The 20579-nt window shown below is 38.1% G+C and overlaps 1 protein-coding gene across 4 annotated transcripts in view; it reads right to left on the bottom strand.

The window, feature by feature from the left end:
• The window catches only part of prkd3 (protein kinase D3), a 62549-nt gene that overhangs the window by 38680 nt on the left and 3290 nt on the right, over positions 1-20579 (bottom strand). For 2 of the 4 annotated variants that reach the window (XM_057859439.1, XM_057859440.1), the window contains exon 2: positions 19023-19615. In XM_057859439.1, coding sequence (XP_057715422.1) covers positions 19023-19310 — 288 coding nt within the window. In that variant the 5' untranslated portion in view covers positions 19311-19615. Of the gene's footprint in view, positions 1-102; positions 1845-8981; positions 9262-19022; positions 19616-20579 lie in introns of those variants that run through there. The other 2 variants (XM_057859441.1, XM_057859442.1) reach the window with 2 other exon arrangements.

Here is a 20579-nt window from a genome sequence, read left to right as displayed (position 1 = left end):
AGCATGATAATGATCATGATTATTTTGATTCAGGTGTGTTGGAGGAGGGAGACATGGAAAACACGACAGGAAAAGTGGCACCGAGGTCCGGATTTAGTGAACCCTGCTCTAGAACCTACCTAACCTTTTAACAGTCTTGATAAGGAATTAACTAGAATGATGTTACGAAAGGAAACATTCAACCAGTTAGAGCTCAAAGGCAATGGTTCATTTACTTAGCTTGAGGATAAAGAATGTCACAAGATCCGTGTGGTAAAAGGTGCTATTTCCAGATAACGATAAATGTGTTCTTTGACTGATAATGTTCCTTTTCAAGTCTCAATGTTTGTGCAATACAAACGTAAATCAATATTTAAAAAAAAAAACAACGTAACAAAACAACACATTCAACTGTATAATTACCAAACACTATGAAACATTAATCTTTACGCATCACCCTATTCACAGGACTCGAGAATCAGATTAGCATTTTAATTGACTAATTTCAACACTTTTTCATGATATTACTGACAAATACTTAAGTACCATTTATCCATCCATCATCTACCGGTTAATCCGGGGTCAGGTCGCGGGGCAGCAGCTTTAGCAGGGAAGCCCAGACTTCCCTCTCCTCAGCCACATTTTTTTTTTTAAAACCTGTCCTGTTCAGCTGCTTGGCACTGAGAATGGAGATCTGAGTGTCCAATTGATCCGAAGCATGCTTAAATGTATCACATGGGGGTATGACATACATCCATCCAACACACATCCAACGTACCTCATTTATTAGGAGAAAGCAGCGAACAAGAAGGGGTTATGGCGGAACAGAAGAAAAGTGGGAGCGAGAGACAGAAGAAGCACAAACAACAAGAAATACATTAAACACCTACTCTAACTAACTATGAATATGTTGGTGCTATCGTTAGCTAGCTGTAGTTCTGGTTGACACCATGTGGGGGGGGGGGGGGGGGTCTGAGAGATAAGTGATTGGGAGGGGTGAAGTGTACATAAATTAGCCAGGTAGTCAAGAACCCAATATTTGTGTGAAACCCATGTGAGTGTGAGTATGTTGGCATCCTATTCTATGCTGTCTCATCGCTTATCCTGACACCGAAGTTTTCTACTTGAGTGTGTTTAATTTCACCGAGTCATGCGTGAGTCCCATCTAAAATCTGATTGTCCCGCAGACGAGTGGAGATGCTGCCTAAGTTGAGGTGTGTAACACGATTTATTCATCAAGCAAAAATATTCAATAGCCTACTAATATTTATAAAAGAAAAAAAAATCTGCAGAGTAAAGACTAGATGAAAATAGTACTTCACTATCAAATTTTGTATGACCGCCAAACTATTGAGTCCCCAAGAGGATTGATAAAGCATTTTTACAGGCTGGGGACTGTCAAATCGCCACTCAAGTGGTTGTTGTTCTGCTTCTTCTTGTTGAAACTAATTTTAAAGTCCTATTCACTCAGCCAGTATTAACCCAGTGGTTATGAAACATGGGCCAGGATCTATTGATCCTTGATGCGCGATTTGTGATTTTCTTGTATCAGGGCTGATTAATGACTATACAGCCAATGACTGGTTGAGCTACACTGAACTAAAATCCACTCAAAATCCAGTGAATGGAAAATATTTTCTTGGCCTGCACCAAGGAAAACATGCTATGTCTTAAGTTAGAGCAAACGATAGGCTGTGTGTGCATGCTTGCCTCAAATGATTCATAGCTCATACACAAGAAGTTGTCTTGTTCGACTGAAGAAATGAGAAAACTTATCTTGTCACTGTCAATACATGCACAGATGCATGTAACCATGGGACAGGACAGCAACTCCACATGTTCTGGTACTGCAGCAGAGAAGAAACCTAATAGGGAAGATCAGCCAAAGATGAGCTGTGACTTTTTCACCCTTACATTCCATCTATGCAGCAGGGAATGCGTCATGGTTCATCCGGAGGTTTAACGAGGTAATGCTGTGTCATGGTAGAGAAAATAAGTGTTCTTTCACAATAGTACATCTGTCTATCCACACATTTTCTATAACAATTATCATTTTGGTTTGGTTTTGGTCATTAGAGAGCTAAAGCCTATCCCAGCTGACTTCAGATGAAAGGTATGCTACAACTGGACTGAAGTTTTACCAATTCATTGTAGCGCACTTTTAGAGACAGACAACAACCTTAGTTATAGAGGTGGAGAAGGGGTGGCCCAAACTGGTCCTCAAGGGCCGCTGTGGGTCCTCGTTTTTGTTCCTACTGATCGAGCCGAGACCGTTTAACCAATGAGGTTTCTGTTAAAACAAGCAGCACCAGACTACAATCAAATGATTGCACTTGTAAGACACTAGATTGGAGTAAAGGTGTCGTCCTAATGTGGAATAGTTTTGGGGACCCTGAGCTACAGCATATACGTATATACTATAGAGATGTGCTCCATAGTGCATGTTTTGTGTCTGTTTTAAACTAAATACCTATTTTCTGCGTGCAAATAATACATATGGTTCAAACTGTGAGCTTTTTTACAATATCTGTCATCCAAGACCTCCATCAAATAACGCAAAAATTGTAACGTTACAATACAGCTGCAATAGTTTTCTCTTTCTGGTTTCACATAATATTGCTTTGAGGCAATAGTAACCCCAAAATTATTGCATACAACCTTTGATTATAAGAACAGGAGAAACAACAGTCATCTATAGTAAACTTCTGTTGTAAGGGCCAAGGCAATGAAGCAGAGTGGAGTTATTGGTGGTGAGATCACTGTTTGGTTAGTTGCCTCTGTATCCCCAATGAGAACCAGGTGGACTTTCAGCATATCTGAGAATATGCTTAATTGAATGTTATTTAAGTTTAAAAGCAACCAGAAATATATCAACATTATTTTTACGTTCAAGCTGTTTTGTTTTTTGCAATGTTGTGTGCATGTCTACATAACAATCACGTGTGTAAATGCGTCCAGACCGGGGATCAGGCAAAGAAGAGGAAGCCTGAGTCACAGGATCTGAAGCTTCTCAGGAAGAGAGCGGAGTGATCTAAGACATGCTTGGCTCAGCTCTCATACACCACTGATGAGTTATAGCCTTGCTGCAATCCTCTGCCTGAGATATATTGTGCAGCGTCTACCCATTCACATGGCGCAAATAAACAGGTAAACCAAAGGGAATTCATTGAAGATTAGAATGATAGATTACATTTTGTTGCAGGTTCTTTGCAGAGACTGAAATATTACAGTATTTGCTGTACATACAGGTATGTTTTAAGTATTAAATTCCCTTTCACTTTATATCATGTTGTGAGGGGGAAAATTCATGTCAAAGGCCAACACCCAAATTGTCACCTTTCTCAAAAAGAGACGGAAAGGCAATATCTGCAAATGTTTAAACAGACGGGGAAGAATAATAGCAAGTGCAGTAGAGGGAGAAGCTATGTGAACATCGGCTGAACAGACTGTGCTGCCTCACTGACCACAGCAGATTGGAGCACAAGAGCAGTGAGAATATGGAAACAGGGAGTGGCTTAAAAGAGAACTGACCAACGAGAAGTACTGTAGATCTCAGTGACAAAGTGAATCGCACTAAGAGGTTTCTCTTTGCTAAACAATTAACTACCGGTAATCAAATTGTGTGTTTTTGCTTCCTAACTTCCTTCGTATTCAATAGCAGCCTCTTGAGAGGTACTTGCTAAAGAAAAGACACTTTTTTCATATTCCTGTTGTTTTAACATTAATTGCACTTCCGCTGCCACCTTTATATTGTCTGACAGATCGTGCATTTCACTGTAAAACAGGAAGGGCAAACAGTGCTGCGAAAACAACAGTGTAAGGCATTCAGCAACCTGTTGTAGCCACAACCATCAACAGGGTCAAAACGATAGAGATGCTACAGAAAATTTAGTTTAACTCTGGCTAGGCTGAGCAAGATCAGTGTCAAATTTCTGACAATTGCCACTGAAAAGTGAATCAGACAACTCACAAACTGCTTACTTGATCATTCACTCAACATTTTTTAACTGCATATATTTTAATGTGTATTTAGGTTGCCAGGTGGTTCAATCCAAGGAGAGTAGGTTTGATGATTAATGGAACGAGGGTGAGGCATCCCTTTTCAGTGAATACAATCTTTGATCATTGATTTATTATTCTCAGTTGATGGATTCTCTCCATGCATACTGATAAATTATTACAGCTGACTGACTCCACAAGGGCAAAGTCAAAGGGACTTGATTAATAAATGGTTCAATTTACTATTGCCTAATGAGTCAATACAATCACAATCACAAGCCATTCAGCCAGCAGAGATTGGATTGATGTGGGATAATCTCCCTTCACTGGTTTAGTGAAGGGCATTCCAAAGCAAAGCAGCACTCAGTAGACGGTTTGGCACTGAATGAATGGCAGGGCATCAGATACTCTTCGTCCCCCTTGTGAGGCCTAGTGTCCTAGCCTTCCCTGCCCATTGCCCTTGGAGAGGACTACCCTTCTCCACTCTGTCATTCCCAAACTCTTGTGGCTGAGTCTTCTGTTCTGCTATGCCACTTTACATTTAAAGGAGAATGAGCCAGCAGAAATGTGCACAGCAGATGGAAGAAATTACTTAGCTCACTTAACTTCAGAGATGTTTTTCCCCTTTTTTCCTCTCTCCCTTTTCCACAAATTACTCCAAGACTGGGGAAATTGATAGATTCCTTGTGCAAGAAAGCCTTTGAGTAACACATGGAAAGCTTTTGTTTCTTCAGCAGTCCCAATTGTGATATCAAGTCAAGTAACTCCACGGCCTTTAAATACTTGTGTAAAGAACACTGACAGTCAGTTGGAAAAGGGTTGACAACATAACAATACATACTCAAAATCAATACCTATACTGCATATATTGACTCAAGAGTGACCCGTTTTTACTCATGAGGGAGCTGAATGTGCTTTGCAGGAAATGTCTGGCACCTTGTACAAACATAAAGTCCTGTGTCAAAAGGGGGTTTTAAGGTGTTGATTTATTTTGGTGTGTTTCTACTCATTGCAAAATACAGTCATATTCTAATAATGCCACATGAGAATAGTTCTCATTTGGTGTAAATATTATTTAACCATCCGATGTGTAAGGGAAAAAAATTGAGTGTAAAGCAAGTAAACAGTTTGGTGCAACAACATCCAAATTATTTCTATCCTATAGTTAACTTTCAAAAGGTAAGGCGCATTCCACAGAAATTCTAATAATAATCTGCAAATTCTCTGTAAATTCATGAATACACCCTAGTTCTGCCTGAAAAGAGTCCTTTGTCTCACAAATTACAGAGACAGCGATTCGGGCCTAACCCAAAGACTAGAAGCTGCAGGACTGACAAAACTGGTGTGGAAATCTGTGGCTGAGGCAAATCTAAATTGAATATAACCAAAACTAAAACTGAAGGCTAAGGTTCAATTTGTTCTTCCATTACTTGTGCCAAAGGTTTCCTTTCTACCAAAGAGCTCAACCAATCCTCTTTCTATATTCACAATAAAAGTAAATGTCAGTTTTTAGCCAGCAACTACCATAAAACAGTCACTAATGAGTGAATTTCATTATTTCCTAAGAGAAAATGCATTATAAATATGAACAATGAGCTGGAATATGAGCTGGACCCACATAGAGGAACATGATTTGTATCAAACCTAAAAGGTCCAACTTCCTCTCGTCCCTTTACAACATCACGTCACAGCTCTGTACTGTACATCCAAGTTGAATAACTGGTATATAACATGTCATTCCCAAGGAGTCATGAACTTTAGTCCAACCACCACTCTCCTTGATGGCTATACAACACTTTGAGCAACACTAGACAGGAAAGAATTAAGAAGCGTAGGCAATAGATGTTTATCTCACACCATCCGTTTAGATGAAGAGATGGGTTTGACCAGTGAAACAAAGTTGTTCCAATGTCAAAGTACAATAGTCCTCCTACAGAACCATATTAAAACAAAAAATATATTTCCCTCCCCCATCTCTTTCCATTTTCAAACATTTTTGAAAAGCTCCCGAAAGCCACTAGGGGAGCGCTGATGAGCCTCATGCGGCTCTAGAACCGCGGGTTGCTGACCCCAGCACTAGAGTTTAAGTGGTGATAGCAGGCGGGGAAAAAACTTTTTGAATCCGTGCGGCAAAAATAGTTTGTATATGTGTAAGTGTAGCGTCAGACCTAAAGATTGATATACAATAATCACTCGCTACTTTGCGGCTCAATTTTCGCGCCCACAGTGCATTGCAGATTTTATAATCTTGTTGTACGTAACTTCTTAAAAGAATATAAGACTTCTACAAACATTTATGTACACTTTATTTACTTCTATGTATATATGAACACTTCTACACACACGAGAGTTTATGAATGTACAGTAAGCATTATTTATATTGTTTATACATTATTTGTTTTTTTTATATTAATAATATTTATTTTATCTAGATCTTTCAAACTATTCTTTAATGTTCTAATGATAACATATGCATTTATAGTTTTATATACATATATTTATATTATATATAGACAAAAAATTGTAGATAAAAATGGGGGCGGGGCTGACACTACTTCAAGTTTTTTCACTTTAAGCAGTCGGTTCTGGTCCCCATTAACAGCGATAAATGAGGGATCACTATACTGTAAACTTTGAGGCGTTATAAAATCTACTTGTGTCTAGGTAAGAAAAAAAAAAGACTAATACATGCACAAGTGTGAAAAATATATATTTACAATTTTCGAATACTACTGTTGGAGACTAAATATCACATACATTCAACACTACAGTACATTTAAATTTTAAATGATACCATCCAGATTTTCAAAGCAATTATTCTAATTAAACTTACTTTTTTAAACTAATTTTGAGTTATACACTATTATTTTGGGACTATAAGGCTGTCCAAAAGACAAAAAAATATATATCTGTAGTATAGCAGAAGCTTTAAATATTAACCACCATATTGAGGGGGTTCACTCACTATATACTGTATAAAAACAACTCTGATTGTAAAACCTGCTAACACAGCATTTCAGAACCAGTGAGTGAACATATTTCAGTTTGGATGATGACTGACGTTTTTTGCAGGACAAAGATGAATCACTTGGTGAAGCAGAACAATCTTTCTCAGCAGAGGAAACTGTAGCACAGAGGTGGGTGCAATGGGTAAGATTACCACATTCAGGCATGAAAATGGGTCAGGGGTTAAAAAGGTGAGAAGGGTGTGGAGGAAATATGTTCCAGTACACTGTATTGTACACCCCAACAAAATATTGAGCTCTGTCGACCCACACTGTGTTTCAGCAGGGCCATGCAGAGACCGGTGGAGGGGTGGGTGCTCGTAGATCAAAAGGGGCACATGAACAAGTATTGAATACACCTTAAAACAACATAACTTAAATTTTAACCAGCTTTAGATAATAATTGGCTGCGACTGTGACATACTTTAATTGGGAGGGGGCAACAGTGAATAGAAATCAAAACTGTCATCAACACTTTCTGGCTGTGACTCAGTCAGTCTGCCTCTTTTCTTCCTTCAACCTCTGCATCAAAACTTCCTTCCTCAACTTGTTCATCTGAGAACAAACCACATCAGATGGTCACTGAGCCGCCAACAGCACAGTTTTCTTAAAACTATTATTTCATTATTATCCATACTTAACAACTCTAGCACCTAATGATTAAAAAAGCAATGACATAAAAATCTTAAAGAAAAATAACATTGTAATTGTGTTTATAATTGGATTTAATACCCGACTATCCTTGCAAACTTGTTCTTACCAGGTCTGCTATTCACCCAGCTGATGAGGTATCCACTGCCTTTAGCAGCCTCATCTAACTCCTTTTTTTATCCCTCAATCTCTCTTCCCTACGACGCATGTCTATGTAATGAAATATAAATATTTAAAAAAACAAACAGACTCCCCGGTGGCTTTTAGTTTTAAAGCTTTCTTAATTTCTTTCTCACTCAATAACGATGGAGTTAGATTTGTGTTTTTATTATTCAATCAAAAAACAAAGTTACTTCTATCAAAAACAAAGTTGCTTCAATCAAAATACAGTATATATTTTTAATCCCAAAAAGTAGCTTCAATAAAAAAAAAATGTTTTTGATTGCAATAATAAATTTGAGACAAAAAAAAGCATTTGAAAACTATTTTTCTTGATTGAAACAAATTTTTCCATTTAAGTAATGTTTTGCGTTTGGGCCACATTTTGGCTAGGACATTTGTGTCTTTATTATTCAATCAAATAAGTTGCTTCAAACAAAAAAATATATATAAAAAGAAAAACTTTGCACATGTGCCAATCACAGTTTACCAAAGCCTGAGAGGGTTTGAGTAGACTCACTATGAAGCTTTTAATAAAGCCAAGCATTTTCTAACTACTTTATTCTTGTTTAAAAATTATTCGGTGGGGCAGTAACATGTTTAAAAGTTATCATAATTCTTACATTTTGAAGTGCTTGAAAACCATTCATAAATGATACTTTGGTGAAAAAAGTGAAAAAACATGTCATATATATGTATCTTTTTTCCAATGTAAAATCTGAATAAATGCATTGAACATGCACAAAAAAATGGGGGGGGGGGGCGCTACTTCGCGGTTTTCACTTATTGCGGCGGGTTCTGGTCCCCATTAACCGCGAAAAACGAGGGATCCCTGTATTTCTGAAAAGCTTTAAGAAGCAGGACTCATTCCCACCACTCGTCGGGCCGCTGTTGTGCCGACACCGGCCGTCGGCTCAAATCCAAGCCGTAAATAACGCGTCTCCGGCGGACGACGGGAGCGATGTGAGGCGCCCCCTCCATCCGAGAGAATGCCACTTAATTTGACTCAACAGTGTGTTTCTTCGTTTATATTACCGCTAAATACACAAGCTTGACGCCAATTTAACGGGAGCTATTTTTTTTCATGGGAGATTTGGCTAGCTCTGGCAGTGTTCAACGCAAGCTGCAACGAATGGCAGTAACTTTTTTATATCGCAAAACGTGAAAACGATTGAAACCATTACTCGCCAAATTCAATCTGCTGGCAAATACAGGCAAGTCTGTATGCTGCGCTCTGGTCTGCCCCGATGTGGATAAGGCCTGCTTTTTGTTTTCGCTGCTTTGCAATGCAACCGAAGGCTCTCCGAGCACTCCATGTACACGCGTAAGGAGTGCGCGCGTTTGGAATAATGGAACGCAGCTTGGGCCGATGATTGGTTCTCGTCAGCGAAGCATCTAGAAGGATTTGCTGACTGTGTTCTTAAGTGCTCAGTTTACGTACTAAGTTAATCACATGATGATAATAATAATGATTAAATAAAACCTCCCGACCCCCCCCCCTTGCAAAAAGAATTTCTCCTCGGATCTACGCAATTCACGTAGGTCGCCCTTTTTGACTTCAAAACGGCGAATTTCGCCGAAAGGTGAGAGATTTTCATGCCTGCACATTACAGCTCAAATGCTTAACATCATCATTTTCATTTTCTTGCTGGCAGACGGGAGATTCTGCTGAATGGTGAGCTCTTGGATGGCCTAAACCACTGGTGTCAAATGTACGGCCCATGGGCCAGAAGCGGTCTGCCAGGGTTGTCATCCGGCCCACAGGGTTGTTCTGCCTGACAGGCACAAAACTTCATGCTTTTATTGTGACATAGGCACCATAAAACCGGAGATTTGTAATTTGTGTGATTGAGTGCATGTAATACTGCACTTGGCTCACTTTTGTGTGTGCAGTTACATTCGTTCATTTGCACCCTTCCCAGTCAAAATGGATTGGACGTCTCGCACAGTCAATGACAGCCAAAGAGTTAACAAGGAGTGACCCAAAAATGCCACAAAACCCTCAGGAAGTGACACCATATCCTCAGGAAGTAACCTGGAAATGCTCCAAAACAACAAGCAGCAGCCTGGAAATGCCGCCCCCCCCCCAAAAAAACCCAACATGAAATGATACAAAATTAATAGGAAGTGACATGTACTGTAAGTATCTTTAAAATACGTGGAAGTGACACAAAATTAACTCCAATTGGCTGCTATTGACAACGATAGACATCCATTTCTCTTATATTCGAAAGACTGGTTGTGAATGCTCATCTTCCAGTGCCATTGACGACGCTTGGCGTCCAATCCATTTTGACTGGGAAGGGCGAATGATCAAACATTCATCCCTTTTCAATCAATATGACTTGGACGTCGCGCTTTGTCAATGGCAGTCAGTGAATTAACTTATTTGGCCGAAAATAAACTAGTCCGGGCCACACGTGATCTAATTGCCATAAATGTGGCCCATTAAACAAAAAGAGTTTGACACCCCTGGCCTAAACTATAGTCAGCGATCCTGACGTTTGATGTGTTTCACTATTCAGCGTGGATTTAAAAAAAAAAAATTTTTTTTTAAAGATTCACAATTGGTGTGCATTTCTTGTGAGTACTGAGGCAAGGATGGAGTCAGTACAAAAGGCCTTCAGTCATAATTTCCAAAGATATCAAAGCCATATGGCTGGTTTGATGATGCAGCTGGTGCTGTGCACACTGTAGTTAGTAAGGTTTAATAGAAGAAATTCACAACAATGTGGTTAAATGTTCTGGACATGTTCCATCGCAATGATGTCCAGAAAATTATAATGAAAATGATTTACTGTATAATAAGCAGTACAGAGTTTATTGTATAATAAGATTAACCAAATCCTGGTGCATATACACATTATATATATATATATATATATATATATATATATATATACACACACACACACACACACACACAGTATATATTACACACACACACACATACAGTATACTGCTAAAAAAAAAAAAAAATAGAGGCACATTTTGAAAACACATTAGATATAAATAAGTAATAAGTAGGTGATGTACTAGTAATAAACTGAAGCCACACATTTTGATAGAAATTAAAATGTTCACCCTTTAGAGTGGGGAAATCAAAGACACCACAAAAAAATAAATAAATATCCAGCAGAATGGTCTATTTTGCCAAAATGTCGTCAACTCAAAATGATTCTCAGAATTTTGTGGCCCCTGCGTGCTTGTACGCATGCCTGATAACTTCGGGGCATGCTCTTAATGAGACAACGGATGGTGTCCTGGGGGATCTCCTCCCAGATCTGGACCAGGGCATCATTGAGCAAACAAAACACAAGAGAAGGGTTCAAAAAGACTTAAGATGTTGGGTCAGCTGAAATCTAAACGAGAGTTAACGAGGCAGTTCTAGAGTGGGTCATCCAGTAACCAATGGTTTGAATCACAACTTAGACCGTCCCCTGTCAGACTGTCGTTGAAGACACTGAACCCTAATATTGCACCCAGCAGTTTAGGCAGTAGGGGCGTGACAATATATCAATATGGTGTAATATTGCGATATTTTGTCTCCCAATAAGTTATTGATTTGCTCCCGCCATGAACCGATATTGTTTTAAAAAGGTGTCACACTTTAATAAAGGAACCAACATGATACTCCTGAAAGTTTCCACTACAAAAGTGTTTGTTAGGAAAACCACTCATTTGTTTACAATAATGTTTCAATAATATAATGTTGTTATAACATTTGTGGCAATATTGGACTATAATATTCTAATAGTCTTTGAGGAAATCAGTAGTTTTTGACACATTGTCCACAAGTGGGCAAAAAATATTTCTACATTATTTTCCCACCATTTAAAATAGCTTGTATTTCCTCTTTAACATTTGTATTATTGGATTATCGTAGATTGATTTCCTAATGGATTTCTCGATAAATGTCTAAAGCAATATCTTGAGATGACTATTATTATGTACCTACTATACAAAAATTGTATCGCATAGTGAGGAGGAGATGTCCCGATGCGGAATTTTTTACTTCCAATTGAGCTGATTTTTTTCAAGATATTTTCTGCCGATATCAATCCCATACCCATATTTTTAGACGATACAAAAAATAATGTAACCAGTAAATAGCAGATCATATTTTTGCATTAAAGGAGCCCTGCTGGTACCTCAAGAAATGCTTTATTTACAAATATTACACAATGCTCTGTTACTATCATTAGTTTCTAAAGAGCAGCAGTCAGATTTAGCAGATGCATCTGCCTAGTTTTTTCATTTACAGCAACCGAAAAAGCACGATGGTACTGAAAACACACGCTACTGGATCGGATACGATCTCGTGACCAAATCTGATATAGTCCTATACGGCAAAAATAGCCACATCGGCCGCCGATACCAATACTCAGTGTCGGATCGGTACATCACTATCGTGAAGTGCCCAAAGGTTCCCACCCTTAAAATGTAGCGCCTTCCATGGTACGTATGAACCACTCTTTGGTGTATGAATGCGTGCTTGAACAGGTGAAGGCCTGTTCTTTGTGCACTCTGATGGTGTAGATTAAGCAATTAATATAGAAGTGTAATCACTCCATTTAGTATCTACTGCTTTACAGTAGCATCTTAATATAAACCACAAATACGGATACGCACTGACATAGAAGCTAAGTAAAGAACATTCCACTAAATTTTATTGTCTACAATGACTGTGTACATTCCTTAATGACTTGTTTTTAAGGCTGCAACAACTAATCGATTAAAATTGATTAATAAATTCGTTGCCAACTAATTTGACAACCAATTTTTGCTCTGTTTAGGTCCTTATTTGTGTGTAATGTGAGGCTGCGTGCGCACGCCAGTGATTAGAGCAAGTGAGAGAGAGTTCACTGCTGCAACTGCTGCTGCTGTTGGGTTGCTGAATCAATATTACGGAGTGTCGAAAGATTCTCTTTTGCGTTGTTAGATCCAGTGTGCGTCAGTCCAAAGTCCGGCCCGTGGTCAAATATAATCCGGCCCCTAGCATCTGTCATAAAATCAATAACATCTGGCCCACACACAGACTTAATAAATTGGTCAGCAGTACTGCTACCAGCACATGAAGTAGCTTACACATTTAATGCTGCTCCTCATTTACCCACTAAAAGGCAGCAGCACTCTAAGCAACAGTACCCCGTGTGACCTGTTACTCCCAATTTTCTAAAATGGCGACAATCAACAATAAAAAAGTTGACTGTGACGGCCGACGCTTAAAGGATAGGTAGAAATTAGACGATTACTTCACTAAAATACGCAACAACTGTGTCTGCCTCATTTGCAAAGAGGCAGTCGCTGTTTTAAAGAGTTCAATGTGAGGCGATATTACCAAACAAGACACGTTGACATGTAAGACAAGATTACAGGGAAGGTAAGTAGCGAGAAATTGAAGCTAGTTTAATTTTACAGCAGCAGTATTTCACAAGAGCCCGACAGTCGAAAGAGAACGCCACAAAGGCTAGTTGCAAGATTGTCGAAATTATTCATTTAAAAAAATACCGTATTGGCCCGAATATAAGACTGGTTTTTTTGCATTGAAATAAGACTGAAAAAGAGGGGTCATCTTATATTCGCGGCCTAGACATTATACCCATTCACGACGCTAGATGGCGCCAGATATCATTGAAGCGATGTTCTGTCATGATAGATCTCTGCTACTCTCAAGTTTAACCAGTTTGCATTATTTTATTCCATTGTTTTCCCTTATTCAGATTTGTTTCAAGACTACAGTTAAAGTTAGACTTCACTTTGATGGTTAATGCAGTTATTGCTATTTTGTTGTTTTATCACAATAGATTGGTTTATTTACATTTCAAAAACCAGAAGCCATTCATTTACAAATGTGATTGCACTTAAGTTTACATATTTAAATGTTCAGACATTAAGATTTGAATGAAGCAAAATTACATGCTTTTTCTGTCAAATATATTGTTATAATCATTTGTTTCAGATGTACTGTAATTAGTTTCTGTATAAAAATTAATTTGGTGTTCAAAAAGTCTTTTTTCAAATTTGAGTCTTGTAAAAGAAAGGGTCGTCTTATAATCAGGGCCGTCTTATATACGGGCCAATACGGTAATAAAGCAAATGTGACACACAGAATGGCTTGCTAAAATTTGCCTAAATATATTGTTCTACGTAAAGGACGTCAGCCAAGGTCGGCCCCTCACATTTTTACCACACCAAATCTGGCCCCCTTTGCAAAAAGTTTGGACACCCCTGCTTTAACACCTAAGCCTATTTTGGCCAAATTTGCATGCCTTTAATGTTGCCTTTATATTTCAAAGAAAAAACTGTTCACAAAGGCCAAGTTGGGTCCCTTTTTTCAGGATACCTTGAACTTCATGTCCAAACTGTTGTTTTCTTCACTGACCAACTTTAATCCGCATTTTGGACCCAAAAAGACAAAAAAGTCCCAAAATCTTTTTTCAAAATTTGTAATATTGAAGTCCCACTGACAACCAAACATGCTCGACCAACCGTTTTGAAGCTTGATAATATGTATTTAACTTGCTAGGATAAACATTCAATAGAAAAAAAATAAGATTGAATAGTTTTATGTTTGACAATTCAACACAAACAGCAGCTATAGTCATTGGCGTTTTTGGCCTTCACACATACTATGGTCAAAACATGTTATATACAGTGCAAAATAGTGAGGGAAAAAATATATATATATTATCCAACACAAAAAGGGTTTGGAGGATATCTCTTTGTGAAGTTAGGTATTGTACCCATCACCTTGTCAAAGGTATATATGTACATGCAATCAAGCTTCTCGAACACACATCTATATAAAAATGGAAAAGAATCACCGTGAAGAAAAAAATAAAAAACAATTTAAAAAAAAGTATTTTCAAAAATATTGACAAGTAGTTCAGTTCAATTCAATTTTTTTAGGCATGCGATCCAATAAAGTTTTTTTTTTTTTTTTGCGCACTCAATAAAGTTTGTTTTTGAACATGTCACTAAGCTGCGTCACATACAACGTCACACAGCCTACTCATTCGCCATTTGCACGCTGCTGTCACTTCTACTCGCCGAGACGCCGACCGATCCGAGGAAAACAATGACAAATACAGCTCATCCTATTCCTTGAGTTAATGAAATAATGCATTAGCTTGCGCTAAATTTATTTTTCGATTCATTCTGCATGTTTCACAGTCGCTCGCTGAATCCAACCGGCCGTTGCTTGCTACGCGTGTCTCCTTTCCCTTAGTTGGCGCCTTGCTCGTCAATTTATCAAAAATGTTCACATTAGGTTCGTCCTTCTTGACATCACAACAGCTCTTGGGATATGTAGTCTTTTGTGCTGCTTTCAGTTTGGAAAAAAGGAAAAGAAATGATGGTAATATGGAGATAGACACATGGTCCATGCAGCGTTTTAATGCATATTTATGAGTGCAATAAAACTATAAAACTCAAATGACACTATCTCCCGTTTTACTTGGTCGATTGACTTCAAATAAAAACTGGTGTGGACATCAACTTCCGTTCTTTCAAACGAGAGCAACCAGGGGCACGTGGGTGATGTAATTACAGCGTTACGAGGCTTCAAAGATGATATGCGTAAACGTGTCGCATCCGACACGTTCGGTGTTAAAGGGTTAATAAAGAAGAGTGATTCATTAAAGTCTTCCTCCTGAGAGTCATTGACAGAATTTATATTAGCACTTTGCCCACAAGAAAAAAAAAATGCTTTTTTTTTTTTTTTTTGAAAGAACAACTTTTGTTTGTGCACTGAGAAATTATTTTAATGTTTTATCAACTCAAAACCTTTATTAAAAACTAATAAGTTATATGCATTTAAAACAGTTCAACTGTAGACTATAGTTAGATCAGGAAGCTCTAATAAAATATTTTTGAAGGAACTAAACATCCATTTTGTCTTCATTGTTGCTTACAACATTCCTAAAACAACTTCAAGTTAAATTGTGAAGGTAATTTGAAAAAGATTACATTTATCTGATTATTCATTTAATCATCCGATTAAACGATTATGAAAAAAATATTTTTTTAGCTGCAGCCCTACTTGTGTTACTACTAGATATTTTTATTGCCGTTTTTTTCCCCTCCATACAGATATGTTAACGGTTTTATTCTAAATAAATGTTCTTTTAAAGAGCTCAAAAATCAATAATTATCAATGAGCATAAAAACTTGTCGTGATTTCAGCCATATCTCACACAGCTCCATCCAATACTGTTACGGCGCTTGCAGTTTGCTGCACACTTTGATCAATCACCATAATATAACAGTGACCTTCCCAAATGTCTGAGGTCGCAGCAACTGATTAAAGTGCATTGTTTAATCACCCTCCCTCTATGGGCAATGATTAATTACAGTTACAAATGGAGCACTCTGGACTGCAATCATAATTACAAAGAAGTGGTTAAAAAACATGTGGATGCACTGCCATTTCATAATTCACACATGATCTGCAGAGCTTTAATCTCACAACAACGGACTTACTGCACCTAAAACTTGACAAAAGAAGTATAGCAGGTGAAATGATATGTCAAGCAAGAATGAAAACTATTGCACAATATAAATTGTGAATTGTCTAATGGCTGCTTAGAATGGTTAATGGACTCTACAACTAAATTTGTACACAATATCACCTGAACTCAATTTTATCTATAATGTACAGCAATTTAAGAAAAACCACAGCTACAATAAAGTGCTCTACATAAATACAACTCAAACACAAGACAAGAAACTAAAGAATGTTTGAACAGTATAAATAGGAGTTGATAGGAGTTGAATGAGAAGTGGGATAATGTCATTGTAACATTAATATATCCGCAGGACATCAGTTTAGTTAAACGAACAACAAAAAATTACATGAATAATATAATTGGAATGGAATGTGCTGAATGTGGTGCAAAATTAGCAGTGTTATGAAATGTGAAAATTATGTTTACAGAACCCAGACTTGAATAGGTCAACTGCCATCACTAATTGCTTACCTGCTACGTGTCTTAGAAAAGATCAAACTAATCATTTTATACTTGTATGACAGTGGCAAATGTTGAAATGTTCTAAAACATCTGTGGTTGAGATCATATTGACTCAAGAACAAATTAATGTTACCATTGTATAGGAAGTTTTTTTTATTTTTTTTTTTACTTTGATTTACAAATCTCAAAAACATGCAATATAAATGTTCACTGCTAGTTCCCTTGCGTCCTGTGTATCAATCGATAGGATGGAAGATAGGCTTGTGTCTATTTTTAATTAGTCAGTACAATTCAACTTTATTTGTATAGCACCCAAAAAAAAAAAAAAAAAAAAATGATCCACCCATACTAGCGTTGCGATCGTGATCGACGTACAGGTTTCCTCAAATTAAATTTAAAACTTTTTAAGACCTAATTAAGACAATTTTTTAAAAGCTAAATACCTATTTCACAGCCATATTGGTAAAAAAAAAAACTGTGAATTTGTGAACGTTTATTCCTCAAAAGTGGACATGTGGAATGTGTGCAGGTTGTAAGAATGCAACATATTAAATAGGCTACTCACTAGGGTTGCTACCTTTCAGAAATAGGAAATATGGTACGCCCCCCTCGCGCCCAAAGCTGTACAGGCAGAGAAAAAAAGAGACATCCCCAAAACTCCTAAAATGCATAGAAATGTATCTATTCATTTATATTCCGTATAAGTTCAATACGGAACGCAGCATTTAATTCCCAATTTCGGATCGTTCCTTATTTTAAGGGACAGTTGGCAACCCTACTACTCACGCGACACCACCACAGCGCAGACACAGACCAAGGCCAAGTAAAGGTGTTCTCGTTAGCATTAGCATTTAGCGTGGCGAGCGTCATCTTAAACTCTCGAGCAACCACAACACCTCTGCTTTCATGGTTGCTGTGGACCAAAACGATGTGCGTAGATCCACTCTCGCAAACGCACTAGCAATCGTAGTTGAGCTGGGATGCAGGGGGGGCTGCAGCACTAGCAGCTAGCTGGCTAGTGTTAGCTGCTGTCGCTTCAATTACATTAGCAGCTTACAGGCTGGCTTTAGCTTCTGTCTCTTCAGGCTCGTGAGCAGCTGGCTGTCTTATTCAGGCAGATTGAAAAATGCCGGCAATGGAGGGAGTTTGTTTCTTTCCTCTCATGGAGGTTATGTGCTTGGGCGATTTAGCATGGGAGTCTAGCGCCTTCATGCCCACTGTACCCAGCTGAATCTTTTTTTGCATACGATGCAAAAAGCCTCGAACACACTGCTACCCACTGGTTTGAGCCAAAGGCGAAAGGATTGTTTACTTAACCACGCTTCGTTGAATTTACATTTCCCCTTCTCACTAATATAAAATGTATGGCTATGTGTAAAAAAAATCTGTGTAGTGTAGAGCATGACATTTTATCGGGACTCTCGTCATGACACGGAATTCACGGGGGAATCCCACGCGACGGGATTTGGACCTGGGGCTGCGTTGCGTTCTCAATGACTGGCTCCTCTGCCTCACTTATTTACTTAGGCTACGTTATTTAATTAAAATGACACTTTTGAGGAGAAATACCAAACAGAGAAGTTACATACATCATACATTTCAAGACTCAGATATGAATATTCAATACTTTTTAAGGTATTATTTCCAAAGTCATAAATTCAATGCGTTTAAGACTTCTTAAGACCCAGCGGGAACCCTGGACGTAATGTGGACCACTGCGGGTGGTGAACATGACGAATATAATACTATGATAAATTTACACTTGAAAACAGAGGCATGATGAGGTCAACAAAATGGTTTCCACTGAAGCTCGTACAATCGACAACATGAGTAAAGTACAAAATTTTAAAAACAGGTTTTACTTTTATCTTCAGTAATAAAGTTGAAACTTGTACTTTTGAAAAGCTGAGGGTATATTTGAGTATAGCAACAGTGTTGTAGTGATTAAGCATGTTTGTGCAACTTAGACCCAGGCTGTCCACTATTGCTATTGTAAGGACACTTCTGCTGTGTCAGTTTCAGGGCAGGAGGCCCAGATGTTTGTTTTGGAAGACCTCAGTACGTAGATGAATATGGTCAGTTGACAACACACATGCTGATGCAGCAAATTGGTCTACTGCTGCCTTCAGAATAGCTGCTTTAATTCTGGTGTGTATGAATGCATTTACAAAGAACTTTTAATGTCACAAAATGAATATTATACAAACATTGTAAATATAACAAAAACAACCCAAGTATTTTTAGTTGAGATGCTTACCTTCTGGTCCACAATGGAGCACACGAGGTCCTTAACAGCAGACAGTGACAGGTCATTACCATCCAGGTTCACAGTCTCTCTTGTCAAACCAATCTGCAGTAGGAAGGATACCCCATGGAAAGAGCTACGGGAGTTAGTAGGGCTGGGGACACTGTGGTTTCCGTTGGACAGCCGCGTGTAGATTGGTCCAGCCAAGGATGGCGACAAAGCGGGCGGCAAGGTTGGATGGTGCTGTTGGACAGAGTGGAGGATGGCTCGAGGTAAGGATGGGGGAGAGGAGGCAGACATTGGCCTTTTTCCAATTGCGACACACAACGCCGAATACTTCAGGGTTCAGTCACAGTATTGATGGCTGGGAATGTCTTTGATACTCATTGGTTTAGTAAGTCACCATTGCATGGTTTTGTACTTTGTCACCTTGAATTAATCAGGGAGCAAGCCACTGGTCCCAACCGAGCTTGCACAGTTGTTCACAAAAAATGGTTTAAAAAAATGGCCTAAGTCTCTTTGATATCGCTGCAACAAATGTCATATCTTGAAGTGGTGGTCCTTGCCTTTCCTGAAGTCACTGATCCACTCTGACCACAGGAAGCCTGTAAGCAAAAAACACAAATGTACTCCAAAAATAAATAAATAAACCGCAATGGGATACACACAATCTCCTACAGTATTTGATTGCATTGTACGTAAAAACAGAATACAATGATTTGGACGTCATTTTCTACATGTTCAGCTGAATACACTAGATAAGATAGAGTATTTTTTGTTCAAACTGATTACGGTATATGCAAATATTCTCAAATTTTGAATCTGATGCCTGCAACACATTTCCAAAAAGATGGGCACACGAGCATCAGAAAAAAGCGAAAAATAGGCCAGTATTTGTTTTCTGTTTTTTGATATGCAAATGACAAATAAAGTATGTTATCACATTTCCGTTTTTTCAGATTTTAAAACAGACATGGAATGATCGAATGATACACGGATACAGCAACACCCCTTGTGGGGCTCCACCTCCTTTGCAGTAGCAAGCTTACGTTTGACCCAGCTTATTTCTTGAAAAGTGAAACTTACAGTAAGTGTTATAATTTAAAGTGTAGGATTTTTTTTACATTTGACATTTATTTATATTAAATGTTTTATATATACAGTGGGGAGAACAAGTATTTGATACACTGTCAATGGGAAAACCCATTGGCAGTGTATCAAATACGTACTTGTTGCAGTGTTGTTCATCTTCATTAAAAAAGTAATTAATTACAGTTACAAATTACTTCTCCCAAAAAGTAATTGAGTTAGTCACTCAGTTACTTGAATGTAATGAGTAATGAGTTACTTGGCAAAGTAACTGGCGTTACTTTCATGGTTTTTTTTTTGTTTGTTTGTTTGTTTTTTAATTACAACAACAACAAAAAAACATAGGTCACACTATGTGAAGTTCAAAGGGATTTTAGGACAACTGGCCATCGCCCAATTCTTTATCCTAAACTTAACTAGACAGAGGGGTATTGCAGATATTGCGATAACTAGATAGTAACCTTTGCTATGTTTGGAAGT

The sequence above is a fragment of the Corythoichthys intestinalis genome, chromosome 15, assembly GCF_030265065.1.
Source record: "Corythoichthys intestinalis isolate RoL2023-P3 chromosome 15, ASM3026506v1, whole genome shotgun sequence".
Classification (NCBI taxonomy): domain Eukaryota; kingdom Metazoa; phylum Chordata; class Actinopteri; order Syngnathiformes; family Syngnathidae; genus Corythoichthys; species Corythoichthys intestinalis.
The sequence above is the reverse complement of the archived record's forward strand: the minus strand, read 5'-3'. Positions and strand labels throughout refer to the sequence as shown.